Source organism: Microtus pennsylvanicus, chromosome 9 (assembly GCF_037038515.1).
Source record: "Microtus pennsylvanicus isolate mMicPen1 chromosome 9, mMicPen1.hap1, whole genome shotgun sequence".
NCBI lineage: Eukaryota > Metazoa > Chordata > Mammalia > Rodentia > Cricetidae > Microtus > Microtus pennsylvanicus.
Genome location: NC_134587.1, coordinates 92,371,234 through 92,395,511, shown reverse-complemented (window position 1 = coordinate 92,395,511; position 24,278 = coordinate 92,371,234). Strand labels below are relative to the sequence as shown.

Sequence of the window (24,278 nt, the reverse complement as noted above, 5' to 3'; positions counted from 1 at the left end):
CTACAGAGAAACCCTGTCTCGAAAAACCAAAAAAAAAAAAAAAAAAAAGCCATAGGAAAGCCGGGCAGTGGTGGCGCACGCCTTTAATCCCAGCACTTGGGAGGCAGAGGCAGGCGGATCTTTGTGAGTTCGAGACCAGCCTGGTCTACAAGACCTAGTTCCAGGACAGGCTCCAAAACTACAGAGAAACCCTGTCTCAAAAAACAAACAAACAAAAAAAAGCCATAGGAAATCATATTACTTTATTTACTTAAAAATGCACACACACACACACATTTTAAGTGAAATTGGTCAATTGTGGTCAGAATGTGCATTGTCCCTCACCAGGGTCACGGACTACTAGTATCTGGCATGGGAAACCTCAAAGTAGTCCAAGAGATCCCTAAAACAATAAAGAATTTGACCATCGCCCTTGGTTGCCTCCAAGAACTTAAAGGTAAGACCCAGTTGTTGAAAACATCATGCACTTTGGACCCAGGACTTGGAAGATTTGAACTGGATGGGACCCGGAAACCTCCTCCCTGAGGACCAGCTCCTATAGAATCCAAAGGTGCTATGCAAGCTTCCAACGGAGCAAAAACAACAACAATCCTACCCATTGCATAGCCTATAAGCACATAATGACAAACAGGACAAGACACTCACAAGGGCACAGTAGTGGCACTTAGGTCTTAGGAGTAAGCAGAAGCAGAAGTCTAATTGGAACTAAGGCCTTCTCAACAAGAGAGAACTCATACCCCGTTATTCTTTGTTATCCTAGCTGTCTCCCTGTGGCTGGTGAGGTATGGATCCTAGAGAGAACTTACTGTGGCTACCTTCCCAAATCAGTGTAATTACTTACTGAATTCCAAATACTTGTCCTTTTAGCCACAGCAAAGTGTAGTTTTCATCCTTCACCAAAAGTCTGTCTTTCTTTCTTTCTTTCTTTCTTTCTTTCTTTCTTTCTTTCTTTCTTTCTTTTTTTTTTTTGTCACAGACCCAGACCATCACATAAATCCCCAACTGGTCAAAATGTAGAGAATCAGTGACTGTGGGATGCCCCACTTTAAAAAGTTCACCCACAACAAAATCCCATCACCTAAGGCTCATGAACACTGAAGGAGGAGAGGGGGCAGAAAGACTCTAAAAGCCTGATGTTTTCTGTATATAACAGGAGAGCTGTACTCAAGAAATCTTAATAATGTGACCAACTAAACAAGACCTGTGTAACAACACCAGCTGACATTCCTTTGTGGACAGTGAAATTTCATAAGGCCCCACCCCTTAGATGAAAAGGTACAGGTAATTAATGGCCCCTAGAGACAGGGAATCTGCCTTCTCCAAGGACAAATCCCCTGATGGTATGCAATCCTAAGTGATCAGCCTAACCACATACACATGGGAAGAACAACACTAAGTGGATGCAGAAGGCTATATTTATACAGACGCACGGACACATGCACATATGCAATAACAATAAGTTCAGAAATCATGAATTTGAGAGTGATTGGGAGTACAGGAGGAGTTGGAGGGAAAAGAATGAAGTGGAAATGATGTAAACGCAGTTACTCTTCTGTGAAATTCTCAAAAACTGGGAAATAGATTAAAATAATTTGACATATATAATTGGAGCTTTCAGAATGACAAAGTCTTCTTTGTCATTCTATTTTGTATTTTCACCATATTTATGTCTCTATAGCCTCTCGTTCTTCTTCCTTCCCTCCCCCTTCCCATAAGACACAGAATCTATAAGTGAGAGAAAACATACAATATTTGTCTTCTGAATCAGGCTTGTTTTGCTTAAGGTGATAATGAGCTCATTTATATGCATTCACTAGTTTTAAAGTACACTATGTCCCTTTATTTTCTGGCAGAAATATACAGGCTCTTAATGAATCTACAATATTGAGTTCCAAAATAAAAGAAAAATGACAAGAACATATTTCAAACACTGAGGAGCTGCTAATGCCCAGCTCCACTAATTCCAGGCATCTTTCCAGTCCTAGAACAGGGACGCTGGGGAAAACAGTGAGTGTAAACTGCTGTTTACCCATAACTATGAAGGCTTGTTATGGCTGAAACAAAATGAAAGAAAAAGAAATCACACAAGTTCTTACTGGGGATATTGTACATCACTGTTACCACTTAAAACATATTGTACATCACTATTACCACTTAAAACACCATTAGAATGTAAGCTTTTTTTTTTAGTTTTGTGAAACTTCATGAGAAAAAAAATAAATATACTGAAGACTTAGATATTTAGAGTGGAGAAGCGTCAGAAATAAGTACAGAAATGTCTATACAGGAGCTTCTTAAAAGAAATTAGTAAATGAATTTTGCCTTATCTTCATTTAGTAAATCCTGTTTATCCTTACCCCAAAGTTGCTCTTATAAGAAAGACATTTTATAAAAGCAAGTCAAGGCACTTGGTCACAGTTCTTTCTAAAGTCATAGACATTATGATGTGATGTCTCTGTCATAAACAAACATTTTCAAAGAAGAGCTATGGATGCCAATGTGCTAGGTTTCTATTACTTATTCTTTTTTGAATTGACTAAATTCTTTATGTAAAACAGATTTGTTTTCATATAATATATTCTGGCTACAGTTTCTCCTCCCCCAGCTCCCCGGAGATCCTCCCATCTTCTTTTCCATTAACTATTGATAAAAGATATATCGTAATTAGGATTAAAATTCACACAATACTTGTTACTTAAATTTTTGGTGGGTAAAGTTTGGGTGAGAACCATTCTACTTTGTTTGACTGTGGGACTTGGGAGTAAATGTGTTGGGTTTCTAGATCAATTACCAGAATAACGAACCAAAACAATAATCTGTTATTGTTACGATAGTTCACACAAATGTTTTATCACAAGATTATTATTAATTTAGGTTGCATCTAGGCCCCCAGGTGAAAGTCATTGGTTTTCTCTGAAACATAGAATAGATTCTGTCCAAACTTTGAGATATATCAAACTCACAAATTTGATTAGATCTAATAGAATTTTCCTTGTGTTCATCATGTTCTCATCTTTTATGTGTGGCCCAAGAAAATATGACTGAAAGTTAGCAGCTAGGCATATTCAAAAGTTTAAATTATATATCTTTATTATAAATATATATTAATAAGTAATCTATGCTAAATACTTTTCTAAATACTTTATTTTGCTTTTCAACTTCTTCTTTGGCTTACAGGTCCAGAATATCTCTAAGGGATAATATCTAACTCAACTTGGTTCCCTTCACTTAATTTTTTGGCTTAAGCAAAGGACATTTGTCTAAATAAGGCCAATAAAAGATATTTTTGAGAATATTTCTGAAGAGTTAAAATTTTTCTTCTATTCTGCAGAAGAAGCAAAGTTGCTAGTAGCTCTTCAATAGTATAAAAAGGTTTGTGTGTGGGTCATGCCAATAAAAAGGGAAGCTGAGTCAATATTAATATAGGAAGCATCAGATTATCTTCATTGGGGAATCTTGGTATAGGTTTAACTAAAACAGATCTATGCAATAGTAATTTGAATTTAATAGTAACATAAAATATTAAAGTCCTTCCTGCTAATTAAATCAGATTTGAATTTGGGTTTTTTCAACTTGTAAACAAAATGTCCTGATATATTTATTGGAGTCTTTATGAAGAAGCTATGAAGTTGGGAGGAAGAAGCTTAAAAAGGGTGGGGGGGGACTTGGGGGGGATTTGCAAGCTACATATCTGGAAGTAGGAGCACAAGGATTCCATGGCCATGGCCATGCCTCTGAGGCTAGCGTTCACACGTCAGCACTGAAACAGTCACTGTGTAGTTTACCCACAGGCCTCTGCTTCCCACACCTGGCGATCGCAGTGTGCATCTGAGCCATGTGTGCACTATAAATAGCCTTGGGCTAAATACGTGTGTGCTTCAGTGGCCTGAATCCAACGGGCTTCAACGAACCTTCTGAGATTAAGAATTTGTTCTAATTGTCACACTTTGGCTAATTACGTATTTAAGGCGTTACAGATAGGGGAACCTTTCCCTACCCCATGTGTTGAAGGTCAAAGAATGGAACTACATGAGAAGCATCATGATTAGGTCATCCTCTAAGTATGCTAGGCCTGGAAATGGGATCAGAATTCTTCGACAGTTACATCAATTAATAATTATTATTTTTCCTGAAATAAAATACATAGTTAACCTAGAATGTGATCAATTGGCTATTAAAATTGGTATATTTGGATGATTCTGGTTGGCATTCTGTTGTAGTTTCCTTGGCAACAGAAAGATTGCCTGGAATGCTTTTAAGTTTAATTTTAGCATCAATTATGAATTTGGAGGGGGGATCATAGCTTAAACACATTGTTGTCAGATTTATGGCTCTAGTACTCATTACTTAGTAAGAACAGCACTAGTGTGTGTCACCTTTCCACTGTGATTTGCAGTCAGCTCTGTATTCTCTGCACGCTCCTTCCTCGTTCCAGTGTGACAGAAAATGAGCAAAACCAAGTCCATGGAGGATCAGGGGTCACCTTTCAGTGCTCCACCACCATCAACCTCTGACTGGCATCCGCTGATCTTTGGTAATTCTAGACGGAAAATAGGAAGATGGTGAAAGGTCCATTATAAATGTTAACACAGCTGGAGAAAGAGCACAGTGGTTAGGTGAACTTGCTGCCTTTGCAGCAGGCCCAAGTTCAGTTCACAGAACACACATTGGGTGACTAACGACCACCTATAAGTCCAATACGGGGGCATCAGACACTCTCTTCTGGCCTCTGTGGGCACTCAAACACATGCATACACTCACACTCTCTCTCTCTCTCACACACACACACACACACACACGCACACACATAAATAAGAATAAATCTTTAAGAATAAATGTAAATATTAGTATTAACAGCTGCTATATGAAAAGTAAGTAAAATAAACCTGGAATAGGGATGATGTCAGCCATGTGAGGGTGTGCAAAATACCTGATTGTCTCTCCTTTAACCCATCTCACCTAGGTAAAACAAAGTAAAAGTTAATTCTTCTACATGATTATTCCAGGGAAAATAAGCTGGCTTCATCTTTCCTTTATCAAGTTTAATAAGGTGGAAAAGACTGAGTCTCTGATTATTCTCTAAATTATACATTTTACCTGGGGAAGTCAAGACTAAAGTTCAAGTCCTTCATTTTCCTACTGGTAGTGTTGGAAGGTGTATCCATTTCTTACAGAACTCATAAGCAATGCTGACCATAAAACAAATGATATACTATTTCTTAATTAAAATTCTATTGTTATAAAGACCCACTATAACCATAGCAAGTCTTACGAAAGAATGCATTTAATGGAGAGCTGGCTTATAGTTTCAGGGATTTAATCCATTCCTATTAGGGTCGAAAGCAGACAGAGGTGGTAGTGGACCAGTAGCTGAGAGCTTTATATCCAATATAATATAATATAATATAATATAATATAATATAATATGTGAAGAGAGAAAATCTGGGCCTGGAGTGAACTATTGAAACCTCAAAGCCCACCCCCTAATGACACACCTCCTCCAACAAGTCCATTCCTTCTCCAACAAGGTCACACCTCCTAATCCTTCTCAAACACTCACCAGCTGGGGACTAGATATGTAAATATATAAGACTTTGGGGCAGGGGCTGGAGAGATGGCTCAGTGGTTAAGAGCATTGCCTGCTCTTCCAAAGGTCCTGAGTTCAATTCCCAGCAACCACATGGTGGCTCACAACCATCTGTAACAAGGTCTAGTGCCTTCTTCTGGTGTGTGGGCATACACACAGATAGAATATTGTATACATAATAAATAAATAAATAAACAAACAAACAAACATTTTGGGCGGTAGTGGTGCATGCCTTTAATCCCAGCACTCGGGAGGCAGAGGCAGGCCTGGTCTACAAGAGCTAGTTCCAGGACAGAAACCAAAAAAGCTACGGAGAAACCCTGTCTTGAAAAATTAAAAAAAAAAAAAAAGACTTTGGGGCTACCTTCATTTAAACCACCACATACTGTTTTCTCGGTGATAAGAAAGACTATCTATTTATAGCTTCAAAGAAATATCATCATCATGAATATTTTTATTTATTTTAGCTTTCCTTGACTCTGAGACAAAGATAAGCAACCCTCTGGACATATTGGGAATAAAGAAGATACTATGGGTTTCAAGATGCCATCTCCTTCTAGTATCGTATATTTTGACTGAAAACATTAAGTTATGGCTTTGCAAAGTTATGGTGCAGCCAAATCTTACCTGATGATGTGATAATGTTGATGAAAATAAGGTTAGTGGCAGCAACATGATTTTTGTTAAACATTGCAACCATAATCCAGTCAATGAGTTAACTGAAGCCAAAGGTAAAAGAAGAAAATGAAATCTGTAGGGTCAATTTAAAGCCATAGCATATACTTTGATAAGTACCTTTTTTTTTTTTAACCATGGGCAGCCCGTATATGGCAGTTTCTGCTGTACCTGTCCATATTGGGTTTCATGGTCTAAGTTGATGAGACGACTGACCAGATCTCTTCCTCAGATCTCATTACAGAGGGTTGTGAGCCCCCATATGGTTGCTGGGAATTGAATTCAGGACTTTTGGAAGAGCAGGCAGTGATTGTAACCCCTACCTGGTTACAATTAGAAAGAAATGTCCAGGACAAGGAGGGTAGATGATGAAGTCAGTAAATTTATGATATACAACCAGGAGGACATGAGTTTGAATCTTGGATCTGTAGAATCTACATTTTTTTTTAAGAGGTGCATGTCTCTAAACTCAGTCCAGGAATGGAGCAGGAGGATTCCTGGGGCTTGCTGCCAGCTACATCAGTGACCTCCTGGGTCATCAATATACCTGTGTAAAAAAATAAAGTGGAACGCAATCAAAGAAGTCACTTGACATTTACTTTGGGCTTGATAGGTGCATGAGAGGACACACACACACAGATGCTCACCCCCCACATGTATGTACATCAATACACATACACATGTTAACCCACATGTATGTGCATACATATGGCCATGCATCCACACATACAAAAATTCATAAGGGCATAATAAATAATAGATACATCTCAATTTTTAAAAAGAACAAATAAAAAGTTCCATTTCCTCTAACTTTAGTGTACCTGAACAAATCCTTTAGTCTCTCTAATCCTGAATTTTCACCTACATAGAGGGATAACTATTATCTTGTGGATTTGCAAGGAGGAATATTTGTCCAATATTTTGTTTGGTATCATTTTAAAGCATCTCACCTGACTTTATTGCTTTTAAAAGTACTAAGTAAAAATGATGATGTCTACTTATAAAAAAAAATTTAACTTACTGCTATTTACATAAGTGGAATTACCTTAATGACAACAAGAGACAAAAACATCCATTGACTATCCAGATTCTGGGACAGTGGATATGCTGTCATGTTTGCTGTGGTTATAAATCTAGGCTGCAATGCCTACATACTGGGTCATGCAAGGCTCAGTGAGCAGCTCAGTTTGACCTTACCTAAGTTAATAAAAATTGGTTCCTGTAGGGCCTGGGTCTACCCTTGTTCTTGGGGTTCATCTTGAGGACAGTTTCTGGTCAGCCAGCTAAAACATTCTGTTTCTGTGCTCCCTCTGCCCTTCCTGGTGATTAGCTGTAGGGGATTGCTGACTCCATCTTTGGTGTGGTAATTTCCCACCTGCCTGGGCGGAAATCCTTGCGCAGCAGTCAGGTAGATAAGGATTTCCCCATTCTCCTGTTCTTTCAATCTCCAGGCCTTTGCCCGACTCGTGGGTGCGAACTGTACCGAGGGGGTAACACAGAATCGGGTGTTAGAGGTTCCTAACCGTGGTTATCTAAAAGAGCTTCGCAAAGAGTTAATTTAGCAACTGTGGTTTGTTTTCATAGTTTATGGCCCCGAACTCGAAAGTTTTCCAAGTATAAAACCAAGTAAGCAGTTAGGATACTGGTCACCACACAAGTACAATAAAAATAAGAGAGTCACCAAGGGGACTACTGGCCATAAATGTGAGCATGGAACTAAGTGCTAGTCAGTGAAGGGAGAAATTATGTCTACTTTCGGTCAGCACTGAGGCTGAACCATTTCATCAGTAAGCTAGGACCTACAGGCACTTAGCTGGTTATGAAAACAGAACACAGCTACACATGTATGACCTCCACAAACATCATGTTTTGGAACTGACTGCCTACATAGAAAATGGAAGTGCATACTTTCACTTAAGTAAATCCCATAGGAAGCTAAAATAGGCCATATTCTTAGGCAGCAGAAGCATTCTTTTGTTTCCTGTTTGAGTTGGTAGCTAGCTTCCAGAGTCATGAGGTATGACAGAAAAGGCAACCCTCTCTCTGTGCCCTGAACTTGGATGATCACATTATAACAATCTGTTAAAATGTACATTTTTATGAATTTTTGATTTGTTGTTGGATTTCATAATTACTTTAAAAATGGAAATAAATTCATTAACATGTTAGCACACAAAGGAGTTAGAATTCAAAATTGAGTTTGTTTGTTGTTATTAATTATAGAAGGAAAGCAAATAACCAAAATCCTCCAGCAAAAATAATTTTTCCAATTTCCTGTTCTGCTCAGCCTCAGTGAGAGACACTCTTAGGAACTGATTTACAGTTGAAGTCTCATTGAGATTGTAATTCTCACTCACTTGAGGCATCAAATGCATCTCAACGTGTGTTTTTATTTGAATAACTATAATTTGAGAGCATCAAGAGTACAGCTTCAGGAGCTGGACAGATGGCTCAGTAGTTAAGCGCACTCGTTGCTATTACAGAAAACCCAGGCTGGGTTCCGGGATGCACGTGAAAGCTCAGGACCACTGTGACTCCAGGTCAAGGGGATCTGACTTCTGTGCAGACTAGGCAATCACACAATGCACACATACACATGCAGACACACACAGATACACAGAAAATAAATCTTGTTTAAAACATCAAATTTCAGTCCCGTGTCCTTGGTATTTTTCATTTACCGAAAAGTCCAAAAACTCCTCTTTGAGAGAACAGTGCTGTGGTGGACATTTTATAAAAAATATTCTAATGCACTTGAGACATTTCTAGGTCTTACTTGGAGCTCTTTCCTTTCCATCCAGCTAATCATCATCATTTCCAGTTCCCCTCTCGGCCTCTTGGTTTTTTGTCCCTTCATTTGTTTGGTTTGGTTTGGTTTCTCTGTAGATTGGATCCTGTCCTAGAACTAGCTCTTGTTGGACCAGGCTGGCCTTGAACTCACAGAGATCTGCCCGCCTCTGCTTCCCAAGTGCTGGGATTAAAGGCGTGTGCCACCACTGCCCGGCTCAGCCTTCTGTTTCTATTGCAGCTTTGTGTGTGAACTCCACAATCTGACAGAAATGGGAGTTAACGAGGTAGTAACAAATGAAGTTTCACAAACCAACTCCAATAAACTCAGGAACTGAAGGTTGCACTAGCAACCTGGCTTTGATGTTGATGATCATTTTGACATTTTTAAGATTCTTCGAGTATTTTTATATTTGACTCTTTGGAAAAGTTAGACAAATTCAGAATTCAGAGTTTTTGTGAGTACAGCCTTAACTTGTGTTCTGCATTAGCATCTAAAAAAACAGACGAATGGAGTGATTGTAAATATTAAATGGGCATTTAAAAGACTGGCTTACAGGATGTGGTCCAGATAGTTCCAAAATGGCTATCTCACACTGAAAAAAAAAACTGAGAACCATTCAGAGACTAGACATCTTAGGAGTCGGAATCTGCCACGGAAATCCTGGAGGATTCCTAGAGGCCGCTTCTCTTCAGTCTCATGGAATTAAAAAGGAGCGGTTCTAATACCATGAAGAGAAGAAGTGCTAAGAAATAGATGAACTTTCAGGGAAAGTGAGGGCAAGAAGCCAAAAGCAGTATTTTCTTCTTTCATATCATTTATTTTCTTGATTACCACAGACAGGATCACCTAGATGTAGGTAGACCTTTCGGGTTCAAATGGTCTAATGGCAAAAGTCCCTCACAAGAATGGCCAGTGGCTTGGATTTTAGTTGATTTAAGATGTAGTCAAATTGACAACAAAGATTAGCTCTCATATACTTAAATGTAGAATTTAGGTAGTTTTGATTATAAGTTTAGAATCTTAGTAGCGTTTGCTAGTAGTATCAGCTCTTGGCTGCCGTGCACTGTTTAAAAGTAACTGTGATATTCTCCTAAAATCTGTGCTTCCAATAAACGCTGCTCCAATTCCTGACATAGTAATATCTGTTGATATCCATAGCTAAGAAAATGAATTCAGAGGTCGAACAGCAAGAGCCTGTGTCCCATGACATCTCTCTTGTTGATGACCTTGTGTCTTTCTCCAGGAAGATCCTGCCCAAGGGCTGTTTGCTGAGAGCACCTCACGTGAGCCATTCTAGCTTCATGAAGAGCAGCCACTAACCTGTGGACACAACAGAATGACCGTTAGTGGCTTATACCAACTTAAATTAGTTCAGAGCAATTTAAAACCAACTGGACTGTGAACAGCTGACAAGCAGAATTAAATTTTTTCACAGACCATTAAGCAGAGTGGCAGTATGATTTTGGTGGATATTTATCTTTTCTGCCTTTAGGAGCTCCCATCATTAAAATAATTAAAATGCTACCAAACTGTTAAAATACCAGTTTATTAATAAAGGATTTGAATTGTAGAGAACATAACCCATTGTAAAAGAAGTGAAAAAATAATGGGGAAATATTCCATTGCTATTGTGTAAATCCAAACAGATCCTTATGCTACTGAAGATTCCAGTAGGAAGCTCTATTTATAAAACTTCCTTTATCAAAGAAAGTAAAAGAACAGAAGTCAGTCAAACTGCTTTTAAGATCATGTGAATAGAGAGATCAACTCCAGAAACAAAACCAAACATGAACTCTAGACTCTGAGCCAGCAGAACTGCTTCTACACATGCCCCAATCAAAGCTCCTGTTCTGGCTGTTTTTTTCTTGGATTATTTAAAGACCTAAAAAAAATCAAAATATTTTAAAAACAAAATAATATGCTCTGATTGCATTGGTATGAAAACAAATACAAGCAGGGTTACATGTGTTTCTTCTTTTTATTCTTCAAAAATTAAAGAAATGAAAACATTCTTGTGTATCCCAAGCTATTCTCCAAACTTAGTTTCTATGCCTACTATGACTATGGACTAAGTCAGCTCTGGTACAGGCTTTAATATGCACTCTCCACACAAGAAAGTATGAGGCCCTAGCTCAGTCTTGGTACATTCCCACTAGGTTAAATACTTGATCATTTATTTCTCTATGATCTTGGCCAATGCAACAAAACAATGAAGTCTTGAAGGAACCCAATTATCAACATCTTCATCCTTCCACAGAAAGAAGAAAAACTGAAAATGAGAATAAAAATTTCACCCTTTGTTACCAATAACATTGGCCCTTGTAGTGCTCTGAATGAAAATGGCCCCCATGGGCTCACAGGGAGTGGCACTATTGGGAGGTGTGACCTTTTTGGAGTAGGTACGGCAACTGGGGTGGGCTTTGGGGTATCAGAAACCCAAGCTAGGCCCAGTGGCACTTTCTTCCTGCTGCCTACCAATCTGAATATAGAGCTCTCAGCTACATCACCAGCACCATGACTGCCATGTGACACCATGCTTCCCACAAGGATGACAATGAACTAAACTTCTGAACTGTAAGCCAGCCCCAATAAAATGTTGTCCTTTATAAGAGTTGCAGTATTGCCTCTTCACAACAATAAAGCCCTAAGACAGACACTGTAAGAATGTAGTTGCCGTCCCAAAACAAAGCGAGACTGTTACAGTGAATCCTTCCTTCCTGTGAGAACCTAGTTTCTAAGAGGTAAAACATAGAATAGAGTAGCTGAGCTATGCCCACACTTTTCTCTCAGCACCTGCCGATCACATAATTCACTTCATGCAAAGGGCAACAAGAAGGGAAATGGTTACAGAGTACAAAATCACAATGTGACTTATCCTAGTAACGAAACACTACTTTAGATGTATATAAGTTCTTTAAATTGTCCAAGAAAAGCCAGCCAGCTAATGAGCTTTTCATGGGCCATGTGCAGGAGCAGCTCTTTCTAAACAGAGTTGCCTACTAGAATCTTCAGCAGCTAAGGATCTGTTTGAATCTACATATTCTATTCGCAATGGAACATTTCCCCATTATTTTTCCACTTCCATTGCAATGGATTATCTTCTCTACAATCCACATCCTTAGCAAAGTTATATTCTGTGGTGACAGAAACACCTGGCATAATGATGCAGGAGGGTAAATAAATAAGACATAAGATGAAAATGTCGCATGTTTCAGTGGTTCAGTGAGATTCCTTACTCTTTAACAAAGGTAACCGAATTGAAAACGGTTGTTTAGCTTTTCCCCACTTAATAATATACAAGTCTAATTGTAGGGCATTAATTTTGCTAAATGAGATTCATTTTTACCTGTTTATATGTGTGTGCATCAGTCTCAAATCATGAAAACACATTCCTTTACTATTCTTAACATACTCAACAAAAGCATCTTGAGGCCTGAATGCTGAATATAATGCTGAATAAAATGAAAATGTAATTTAACTGTTATACTGTATCACCTAAAAAAATGCATCCAATTATTGAAACCATTAAATCATTTGGGATTTTAGGCAGCAGTGACAGTCATCAACAAATATTTCTCATTTTGTGATTTCTATCAAATTAGCAAATTAGTCAGCACCTGAAAATACATTAGGAAAGGAGACAGCAAGATGACTAAAAATGGTCAATATATAAAAATTAACTTTAAAAGACTGATAGTAATATACAGATCATGCAGTCAACATTCACCCCTACTCTTTCCTTAGAATATCTTTTTGGCTTCCAAAATATGTCAGATAAACATTGTTATTTTATATCAATGAACATGCTATGATCATACCCGATTTTCACTATGCCACAAAACTACTGCATGTTTAAATTATGTAAGATGTGGATTAAGGACATTTGACCAGCAATAATTATCAAATCCAGTGTTCACAGTTTAGTCTTAGGCTGGCTTCCTCTTCTGACATTTTCTCTGAAGACAACAGATTGCTTCTGAGATCTCTCTTTACCTTCCCATTTGCAATAAATGCTGCTCCAATTCCTGTCATAGTAACAACATATTGTTGGTTGTGATAGTTTAAATAGATATGGCCCCGTAGATTTATGTATCTGAAAGTTTGGCCCACAAGGAATGGCACTATTAGGAGGTGTGGCCTTATTGGAGGAAGAGTGTCACTGAGGACACAGGCTTTGAGGTCTCTTATATGCTGAAGTTATGCCCAGTGTGGCATTTATCTTGGCCCTCATCATCTGTCACAGCAGACATCTTTCTCTATGTTACTCTACAGTGATAATATAAGGCAGCCTGTAGGATGGTTTTAAAATTTTTGCATGTAGTTTTGCTCCACCTCACCACATATATAACTTCTTATTTTAAGTCTGTAGCGCTATGTGGCCTCTCTCAATATTCATACCTGCTTTTATAATCTAGACTGCAGCACTGATTTTGATAACTTTACTCGATTATAACCCCCAGTGTGGTAGAAAGTGATCCGTACACATTTGTGTGTCACTTGAACACAGCATTTATTAGAACCTTGCTTTATTGAATAAAGTGTGGTTACCCGGGAGAGTAAAGAATTCAAGGTTTTAACAGAGTAAACACCTTTCAGACTATAGTTCAGATTAAAGATTTCATTTCTTGGCCCTATTCTGTTTGAGGCGGGGCTTATTCGTGTGGCATTCTCCATTCAGAGCCTAGACCTGTTCCTGTCACGTGCTAGGCAATTCTTAAAAATCCTGCCCGTGTGCTGTATGAAATTGACTAAAAGGAGTTCAACTAATATCAGCTTCTCATTGACACCTTTCATGGTCTACATGTTCTTTACCTATGTTGGTTAAGTGAAAAGTATTTGGAATTGTGGTATGAACACACATAATGTGAGAACTTCCATTCTCCGTTGAAAGCAGAGCAAGAGGAATTACACTAAGGCTGGGTGGCCGACAGCTATGGCCCACCAAGGCTGGGGCTCCTTATTGCTATTTAGGGGCATGAGTTGTCAGAAGCCACACGTCTGTGTGCCTTCACATTGAATGACTTAATTTTTTCTCCTTTACGAAAACGTCGCAATTTGACAGCTTTGATAGATAGGAACTAGGACCATGCGTTTTGAAAGTGAATGTCACATGTATAGTTAAGGAGGGGCCGTCCCCCAAAACACATCTGAAGGCCAACTGGTAAATGGGCACGCTCTACAGATTCAGGAACCAAGGACGTGAGCCCGGGAGGAGGCGGGACTCCTGTGGCAAAAGCCAACCCCAGTGCTTACCGCTGATTGGCGGACTGACTGAGAGCACCGCCCCCCAAGCGCGTGCACGGCCAAGCGGTGGGTGTGTCCTAGCGGGAGGGGGGAAAGGGAGCGTGCGCGCTCCCGGAAGGTGCCGAGTACCGGAAAGGGGGCGGGGCGGGGCGGCGCGCGCTCCCGGAAGGTGCGCACCGGGTGCGCGGGTGGGAGGGACTGGTCTGCAGCGGGGCGGCGGGGAAGCGGAGCCTGGGACGGGCGTCGGCGGCAGGGCTCCTGAGGGAAGGGCGTCACGATGAACACCGTGCTGTCGCGCGCGAACTCGCTCTTCGCCTTCTCGCTGAGCGTGATGGCGGCGCTCACCTTCGGCTGCTTCATCACCACCGCCTTCAAAGACCGGAGCGTCCCGGTGCGGCTGCACGTCTCGCGGATCATGCTGTGAGTGCGGCCGGGCGGGGCTGCCGGGGCTGGGCTCGCGTGTGCGCGCCGGCCCGGATCTGTCCCCGCAGACTCCGCCACCGCGGGGGCCACGGGGCCCGGTGGCCTTGGGACCCCCAGCCCTGCGCGGTCAGCTCCCGAGTGGCCTGGGTCGGCGCTGCCCTTCCTTCCTGTTTTTCACGTCCCTCACCCACGCTGGCCAATGAGCGAGCAACACACCAGCACACCCACACCCGCTCTTCCGCCTGGCCCGTCCCCGCCTGCGAGCTCGCGTGGGGTCGCCGGTGTCACCCCTTGCCAGCCCGAGGCTCAGGCGGTTCAGTGGGTGGCTCTGGTGTCACCGGCCCCACACAGTTGGTTCCTTTTGACAATGCCTTTAGGGCGCCTTTCTCCTTCTGGACACACCGCCACTGTCTTGAAGTGTGGATGTGAATCTAGACAGGCTGCACCGGGCGGTTTAAAGACCCCAGCCTTGGATACAGTGCTTTCTTGTTATTTTAATTGTCATTCTTTTAGCCAGCAAACTGAATAAATGTTTGGAGACACTAAAAATAGAATGTCAGAGTGACTGCCCTCCCCGTGCTGCCTGTTTTATTTATAGCATTCCCCTCTTTTTTCTTTCACTTCTGTAATTAATAAGTGTTTTTAATTCTTGTTTGCTCTTTGCTGTCTTCTATAACCTGTCCTTCCCTTAGTTTATTTATTTTTGGTCAGAATCACAAGTGTCCCCTCCCTTCGATTACTGCAGCTGCTGCTTTTTTTTTTTTTTGATTTCTCATTTAGTCTGTATTGATTTTATTCAGTACTGTTGTTGATGAAAAGAAGTGTGGTTTAGATACCAGCGCCACCGTTACTTTCAGTTCTCTGAGGGCATAGATGAACTTGAAGCGAATTAAACGTTGATGTGATCCTAAATAGGTTTCTTGCTCTCCTGCTTGCTAGTTTTTGTTGCTAGTGAAGAAAGTAACTGGCAGGATTTAGGATAGTTGTGGGGAGTACGAGGTGGCTCTGCCATATGCTGTGCTCTCATGAACAGGTGCTGTTTCCCAGGTCACCTTGTGGCCGCTCACAGCTCTCAAATTCACTCTTCTTACCTGCTCTCCATGAAGTATTTGTGTTTTCTTTTTATGTTTTATTTTCCGCTGAGTTTTCTCAAAAGTTCTCTTCAGGCAAATGGAAATAGCTGAGTACCTTATTTTATATTGAATTATAATACTTAATTACTTTTACACTTACAGTTTCTCTTTTACCCAACCCATTTCTTCGTGACGTTTATATTTTACTGATGCACACTGCTAACCCTTGCAGGTTTAAGTGGTGTAAATTTTGTGTGATGCCCTGAAGAGATGGTGAAACCTTTATCTTTACTTTTAGAAAAAATGTAGAAGACTTCACTGGCCCTCGAGAAAGAAGCGACCTGGGATTCATCACGTTTGATATAACTGCTGATATCCTTCACCAAAAGTGTTGGCTTGCTTTTTCTGTAGGTTTGAAATGAGATGCAGGTGTGGGTGTTTGAGGATGCGTGAGTATGAAAATTGACTCCACCACAGCTCTGTTCTTTCATCAGTAAAACAATGTTGAGATTTCCTTGTTCACACTTCATGAAAAGTTAATAGTGTGAATATTTCTTAATTTGCCATGTACACATTGATTTGAACCTAGGAAAGAAAAGATAAAACATCATTTTGGTTAAAGAAGAAAAACTTCACCAGAGATCATCCTGCCTAGATATAGTCCATTTTCAGTCCCAAATAATTCCCTGTTTTTTATTATAGAAAACGATAAAAAAAAAAACAAAACCATAAGCTGCTGGGCAGTGGTGGCACACACCTTTAATCCTTGCACTTGGGAGGCAGATGCAGGCAGATCTTGAGTTTGAGGCCAGCCGGGTCTACAGAATGAGTTCCAGGACAGCCAGGGCTGATAGAGAAGCCCCGTCTCAAAAACCAAACAACAACAAGAAAACCAAACTCCGTATCTTCATGAAGTGAGTGAGCCAGGATGACCTGTGTCCCCTTTATCTTGAGCTTCTGTCTTCAGCAGCTCATCATCTTGGTAACTTTAGGGCCACAGGTTAGAATCCTGGCAGTTGTTTATTATTATTATTATTATGTTATGGAGATTGCTTGTATTAAGCATCTGACTAACATGTTATTGACAGGTATACCTGCTGTTCATTCTGAAACCATTTGCACTTTTTAATGAAACAAATTATTGGATTTAGTTATAGGAGTTTTCAGTGTACCCAATTTTTTGGAAATAGAGATGTCATTAGAAAAATCTCAGGATAAGCTTTATGTTTACATTTTCATTCTACTTTTAAAATTCATATAGGAAGGAGTTTATACATAGGTGAAAGGAGTAATTCATAATCTAGAAATTACAGTAAGCCTCTGGGGATGTAAGTCATTTGGTAGAGGGCTTGCCCAGCACTGTGTAAACTGGGTTAGTGGGGCATGCCTATAATCCCAGCACCAGAGAGGGAAGGGCAGGGTTGAGGATCAGATATTCAAGGGAATTCTTGACTACTGTTTTTATACATCATCAATCTTACAGTTTGTTCAGATTTTCGTAATGTGCTCCTGATTCTTGAAAATGGGTTTGTTCTTTTGTACGGGACTGCTGCAGGCCCCTCAATTCTGAACAATAGCTTGTGATAGGTGTACCTCAAAACTAGATTACAATAAGCCTATTACTACCAATAGGTATATACACAGATAAAATTAGTAATTGCATGTAATACTTAATAAAATCCCGGTGTTAGCTCATTTCTCAGTTGAGGCACAGTGTTGTAGTTCATATGGTGAGTATCCATCTCTATATTGAGTACCCCTCTCTATAGTGAGCACCCCTCTCCGAGATGATCAGGGCCATGTTGCGTTTCTCCGCTCCTACCACAGAACCCCACACACTGAGGCAGCGTGGTTTATACTGACCTGTAACCAAATTAGCTTGTACAGAATGCTGGACTTGGTTAATTGCCTGAGCTCTGTGCATATGCGCATGTTGCTTCTTTGGGTAGTGACAACTGGGTCCGCTTTAGACAGAATTAAAACTTCAGTTTCTTGTGTTTTTTTTTTTTTTAATAAATATGTCAGCTAGTTATGTTTACAGGGAGAATGGTAATCTGTCCTGATGCACAACCCTTTCAAATGTGCTAGGTCTTGCCATATATTATCCTGTATTTTTATCTTAAAATGGTGATTTGGTATATTTCTGGACTGCCTATTATATTTTTTTTTCATGTTCATGTTGCTATGGATGTTTTAAGACTGAGATTTCTTTGAAAGTTGTGTGCTGCTTTGCAATCCTTAGAGTCCTTAATTTGTTTACATCTAGAGAATATATTTGATTGGAATGTTAAGCAGTTATTTCTTTATTTGTCAGCAGAGTATTCAACAAAAAATAATGTAAGTATTTGTCTAAGTATATTGTAATCATTTCTTTTTAAATATTATTTCTTGTAAAAGAATATAATTTTAAAAGTGACCTGTTAGAAAGTAGTTCATTCCTACCTTAAGGATTCAGGGATTGGACCCACTGAGTCTGTTTACTGGCCCGAGAATATCAATTTTTATATATTCAAAATATCTGACCTGCATACTTATTTAAAAAAAACAACAACAGAACAAATCAAGCTTATGGAGAGATGACTGTGATGAGAAAGCTCTCTCCCCTGCAGAAGTCTGTTGATACTGTGTGTGCCTTAGCTCTCTAGCATTATAGGGTCCAGAAAGAAGTACATGCTGTGTAACAGCAGAGTATTGTTTGATTGCCTTAGCTTCTCTGGTAGAACCACGGCCGAAGGTAGGCAGTGGTTTAGCACATCAAACTGAGATATGTATAAACAAAACATCGCTTCTGTGTTGTTTTTGCCAAAGCAGTTCTGTGTTTCTCATTAGTGTAGGTAGGGAATTTGTAATTAAAGATGGGTCTATTTTTTTATTTGACCTGTATTATTTATTGTTGTTATTGTTACTGTTATATTTACTGGCCTGTATTGGCAGCATGTTAAACAGCTTTATGTAGTAATTTTTGGCACTACAGCTAATTACTTGGTGTATATATCTTATTCCGGGTATTTCATTGGGCATTGAGAATATTGGAGTGAGTGAACTTTAAATCAACAAAATATATTTTAAAGATAGCAGAAATGCTGTCCTTCAAAATAAAAGTTCTGCATTTTAAAAATAAAAAAAAACCTGTTCTTCAAAATAAGAGTAACTACTGTACATAAACACTATTTTTGGGTATAAAAAAATTACAAGGATCAATGTTACTCTTATGGTGAGCACATGTAATTCTGGTTTACCTCAGTAAGTCCAAAATTTAAAACACTTAAATTTTGAATTTGAAGTGATAATGTTTCTGCTGAGTTATCTAAGTGACTTTGAATTTGATGCAGGCTCTGAACCAAGTCGTCCTTTGGGACAAGATCGTTTTGAGAGGTGATAATCCGAAGCTGCTTTTGAAAGACATGAAGACAAAGTATTTTTTCTTTGATGATGGAAACGGCCTCAAGTGAGTGAATCTATGCTATTTTTAACATTTTTAAGTAAGGTTGGTGAGAGGAAGTTGAACTGTATTTGTTTTAAAGAAAAGATATTGTACCTGGGGAAGTAGCTCAGAGGTAGGACACTTGTTTAGCATGCACAGGATCTGGTTCAACTCTGAAGACAGGAAAGAAGGGAAGAAGATAGGGCTAGGAATGGGGGACTAGTGAGAGAAGTGTTGATGTGTTCTGAACTTAGCTAAAAATCCAAGGAAAGATACAAATGTCCTAGCAATCATTTCTCTACTATTGCTAAATGCACTAGTCACAATAGTCCATAGCTGTTATAGTTTGCTTGCTATAGCTGTGATAAAACACTATGAACAGATCAACTTGGAGAAAAAGGATTGATTTGGCTTACATGTTATAGTTCATCATCAGGGGAAGCCAAGATGAGAACTGATGCAGAGACCACTTAGGAATGTTCCTTATTAGTTTCGTCAGTTTGTCTGCTTATACACCCCAGGACTACCTGGGATGGTACCCAGGGATGGTGTCATTGACAGTGGTGGGCTCAATCCTTTCACATCAGTCATGAAATGTCACACAAGCTTGCCTACTTGCCAATCTGATGGGGTTCCTCAATTGAGCTTCCTTCTTCTGAAATGACTATATCTTATGGTGTGTTGACAGAAAACTGACCTGTGCGATAGCTTTTCTGTCAGGTGAGTAGGACTCAGGCTCTCTCATGAGTGAAAGGATCCACACGGAGAAGTTAAAAGACCTACTTTCTAGCGCAAGTCAGGGCAGCCTCATGAGGAAGTGATGTGCGAGATCTAGGGCAGGTACCTAGGTTTCTAGTTTTGCTTCTCTGAATTTTTTTTTTCCCAAAGCTCAGTATACTCTTCACAAAAAGAGGAAATCAAATGATTGATGGTCAAGATCTCAGGTCATTTTGACCTTTTTATGATTTATAAGAAAGGGTATAGGAAAAGAGCTATTTTGACCTAGCCACACCTTTGGACTTACAAATAAAGAATTTTGAACATGATAGATTTTGTCTGCTGGAGTTTGTGCCTCTAAAGAATAGCAAAATTAGATTTCAGATTATTACCTTCAGATTTCTAGCATGAGTCTCATTTTTTCTTCATTGTGTTTTCTTCATTTAAGCTTTTTGTTGGTAATTAATGGCAGCTGTGAGGTTAGGTTGGCCATTTAGGTTACCTATGGGTTAATGCTGGTGTCTTCTATGCTGTCTGTAGATTTCAAATAGGATGAAGAAATTGTTTTGTTTTGTCTATTAGAAATAGCTAGTAATAAATTAAGTATGTGGCCCCATAGTACTTGATTGAAATTATTTTTATTAAATGACTGTTCTGCTAACCTTTGTTATTACATCTTTTTGTAGGGGCAACAGGAATGTCACCTTGACGCTCTCTTGGAATGTTGTACCAAATGCTGGGATTCTACCTCTCGTGACAGGATCAGGACATGTATCTGTCCCATTTCCAGATACCTATGAAATAACAAAGAGTTACTAAATTATTGTGAATTTGAAGCATATTTTTATACGTGATGAATTACATCTCATATCTTTCCTGTATCCTCATTTGTTTTGGTTATAGTTTTCTTTTTCTTTCGGTTTTGGGATACGAACGGCTAACGTCAAAAGACAGAGTTGAAGTGAAAGGGTCTGGGTTGCTTAAGCTTAGCTTTGCTGACAAAGTGAAGACCGCCAGAGAGGAGTAGTTTAAGAATGGGGCAGCTGCAGAGGAAGACCGTGTAAGCGGGGTTTGAATATTTCTTTTATTTGCATTGTCTTACGGAATATAAAATGAGCATAAAGGGCTGTTAAACTCCCAGGTGTCTACAGAGTCAGAAGATTTATTAATTATTTGTTTTGTGTTCATGCAAAGTTGACAGTGACTGTGACTTACACCTGAACACTCTCTTTTATCTTTTAGCGTATGTTAGATTATTGGGAACATTAGTGTGGCTCTTTGAAGTCTGGTTTACAAAAGAGCACAGTGGTAAAATTGTATTCCATTTGTTTTAGAAATACCCGTAATGCTTGTCTTCCTTAGGTTACTAGCAGCTTTCTTCAAACAAAGACCAAGAACCTCTTTGTGTGCTGTAAAATCTTACAAGCTCATTTTAAAATCTCAACTCAACCATAATGTGTGTCTTTTAGTGCTTCCAGAATGCTCCTTTGTATATCTCTATAAATTTTAAGCTTTGCTATTGAAAGCTGAAAATGTTTGCATGGTTTGCCTCCTGAACTGGATTTGTCCCACTGAACATGCTGCTGTAATTAGCTCCATATTTTGACAGTTGGAATCGTAAGAATTCTTATTATGTGCTTTCCCATCTACAGAATTTGCTCATGTTTGAGTGTTGTCTTGAGTAGTCCTAATGAGGTGGACGCTGCAAATGTTAGCTCTTTGCAGGGGAAGAAACTGAAACCCAGAAATTTACTGACTTGCACCCAGATTGAATAGCAAGCAGTGGAGTTCTCTTATACCTCAGTTTACACAGTAATCCCACTCACCTAATTTTATTATAGTTTTTGTTACATTCCTTCTAGAAGTGATGGAGTGTGAAACTAGTTTTCCAATAGCCAGCAACACACACAGTAATGCTTTTATCTGTGGATATTCATTTTTACACACAGTGATATTTTTATCTGTGACTATTCATTTTTATCCAAATTAAAACTACCTAGGTTTATAAAATAATTTAGAGATTAAATACATTGTATATAACTAACTATATAATTATATTTGACATGAAATATTTTTTTGAAGCAATCAGCGCCCTCAGTTACCAGTTGCAGATTGGCTACTCTTAATCCAAGAACAGGCAGTCTAGGCACATCCAAGCAGTAACCCAAAACAGGTTGTTTTCTAGCACTAGCATAAATTAATTAGTGTTTGTTCTGTTTACCTCATTTGAAGTGTATCGTTGCTTGGTGATACTCGTTTTAGCAGTTCTTGTGTGTGGTGGTGCAGTTCTTGCAAACGCATGTGCATGAGGTTTTCAAATCAGAAAGGTCAAAGGTACAGCCTGAATTTGGCACTAGCAGTTTCATTAAACATTTCAGGCTGTCTGTTTCCTGTCTATAAAAATGATTCTTTACTACGTACGATACACATCTGAAGTGTTTGCTCTTCAGCAGCTCATGAACAGGAAATCACGTTAGTCATCTGAAGTCAAGGAGGTGATAGAGAGATTATCACATAGTTCATAGTGGTCTGAGCTTCTGTTACATTTTAGACCTATAAAGTTGAGCTTTATACATTGAGCATATACTAGCTGTGGAAAATCTACACGTGTCAAAGCTTAGAATATGTGGGTGTGTCCTGGTTAAGGAAGCCATGCACAAGCCTGTAGATTAAAGCCCGACCTCTGTTCCACTAGTTGTTCACTATGTTTTGTGGTGAATGGATCTGTTAGTCCAGCACAGACAAACTAGAACTGAAGATTTATAAGGTTACTATTCATTTGAACAGCCCAATTTTAGGAGTTTGGTAAAGGAAAGCCGGGAAGGCCCAGTTTGTACAATGTGACTAAGGAGCTGCCCAGGATACTGCTGACCCAGTGTACCTCTAGCCCTGTTTCTCAGGAACTCAATTTTGTGTTGGACAGCTTTATTAGTTTGTGACAGTCCTCACCTTACACACTTTGTGTGTTTGATGAGCATCTCTAGTCTCTATTTCAGAGAAGTCTCGTCAGGTCTCGAAGAGACTTGGTGCTTCAGATTTTAACAAGCCAAGGTAATCTATGGATAGAATCTGATCCCATAGCTGATTCTTGGAAAAGAGGTTAATTGCAAGCTACTTAGTAGGGTGGTTGTGGTTAAAAATGAATAAAATATAGCACTCAGCATATCCCCTTCAGGCTCCCCTAGAAACAGCTTCCTCTGGTGCTGTAGGACCATGCATGGCATTTGCTGTCCTTATGCCAAAAGGAAAATGGCAACATCAAAAACTGTTAAGAATGTAATCGGAGCATTTGTTGGTTTGAATGTCTTTTCTGGTAGTTATCTTATAGTTCTTCAACAGTCTGGCTAGTCAGTTCTTCATGTGAAGAAATGGACTTTAAGGATCTAAAGCTTTGGCTTGGGGCTAGTGGAGGTTTTGCTTTGTTATACTTTGAATTAACAGTAATAAGTCTACAGAGGAGACCTTGTAGCTGTGACCTTTGATTGTAAGCAAACATTTGTCTATTTCAAAAGCTTCCCTCGCTTTCAGTAGCAGGCCTGTGTACTTTACCATGAGACTGCCGATGGTTCAGAGATGTATGTTTTAAAAAAAGTTATTCCATAGATTTGGGAAATTGTTTACTTTCTTGTTAAATTCACAAGAAAATATTCCATTAAAATGCTGAATATATATGTGAAGATTTTCTTAATTACAATAAATATTCAACATTTTTTAATAAAATGAGTTCTTTTCTGAGTAAAAGTATGTATTTTAAAGATGTCCATATATATGTATTTTGGGGAAGCTGCTAAACTGAAAGGAAACCCAGTTGTAGTGAACATCAGGTGTTAGGAAGGAGTGCACAGCCAGGCCTTGGAGGCTCGTTCCACTCAGGATGTGCTGGGGGCTGTGTGCCCCTGTACTAGACTGTAAGTCCTGTGAGCGCATGCTGTCAGATCTGCCCTTGGATCCTGCCCAGAACCCAGCAAAGGGTCTGGCAGATGATAGGCAGAACCCAATCAATATTGGTGGCGCAGTGCTTGTGTCTGATGCAGCCTCAGGAACTGTCTGTTCATTGTCCCCTTTTTGAATGCTGCTTTTTTGATTCTCTCCTGGTTTCTCTTCCTGTGTCTTCAAGCTCAGTTGGACTGTCCAGTGGGGTACCTGGTGGTGTTCCCCCAAGTTCTGTCACTGCTCTCTTTCGGGTTTTCACAGTGAGAGCACTGAGTGGCCGTGACAAGAAGAACCAAGGAAGCAGACTAAAGCAAAATACTCAGACTGCTTCTTAAGTGTAGCTCTGAAGAAGTGAAGCCCACTGCACGGCTATTTGAAAGCCTGGTGTATGTCGTGACCTTTGCTTGGGCA

The 24,278-nt window shown here is 39.6% G+C and overlaps 2 protein-coding genes across 2 annotated transcripts in view; one reads left to right on the top strand and one right to left on the bottom strand.

Annotated features, from left to right (window-relative positions):
* The window catches only part of Asb5 (ankyrin repeat and SOCS box containing 5), a 42,465-nt gene extending 37,188 nt beyond the window's left edge, over positions 1–5,277 (bottom strand). The window contains exons 1-2 of the mRNA XM_075986778.1: positions 4,887–5,277; positions 4,377–4,540 (exon numbers count right to left, since the gene is read on the bottom strand). The gene's annotated coding sequence lies outside the window, so the exon portion shown is untranslated. The remainder of the gene's footprint in view (positions 1–4,376; positions 4,541–4,886) is intronic.
* A 9,187-nt stretch (positions 5,278–14,464) lies between these two features.
* On the top strand, positions 14,465–23,654 carry Spcs3 (signal peptidase complex subunit 3). Its single transcript, XM_075986780.1, has 5 exons — positions 14,465–14,717; positions 16,092–16,165; positions 18,054–18,130; positions 19,126–19,241; positions 20,621–23,654. Exons 1-5 carry the CDS (start codon positions 14,575–14,577, stop codon positions 20,751–20,753), a joined length of 543 nt encoding a protein of 180 aa, XP_075842895.1. The 5' UTR covers positions 14,465–14,574; the 3' UTR covers positions 20,754–23,654.
* The last annotated feature ends 624 nt before the right edge of the window (positions 23,655–24,278 follow it).

Bases quoted from the DNA above. Each gene is read 5' to 3' on its own strand.
- Spcs3 (XM_075986780.1), top strand. From the start codon at position 14,575: ATGAACACCGTGCTGTCGCGCGCGAACTCGCTCTTCGCCTTCTCGCTG. The intron at 16,166-18,053 runs ATATCCTTCACC...TAATTTGTTTAC, and splicing joins CACGTTTGATATAACTGCTG to ATCTAGAGAATATATTTGAT. The intron at 18,131-19,125 runs GTAAGTATTTGT...AATTTGATGCAG, and splicing joins AGTATTCAACAAAAAATAAT to GCTCTGAACCAAGTCGTCCT.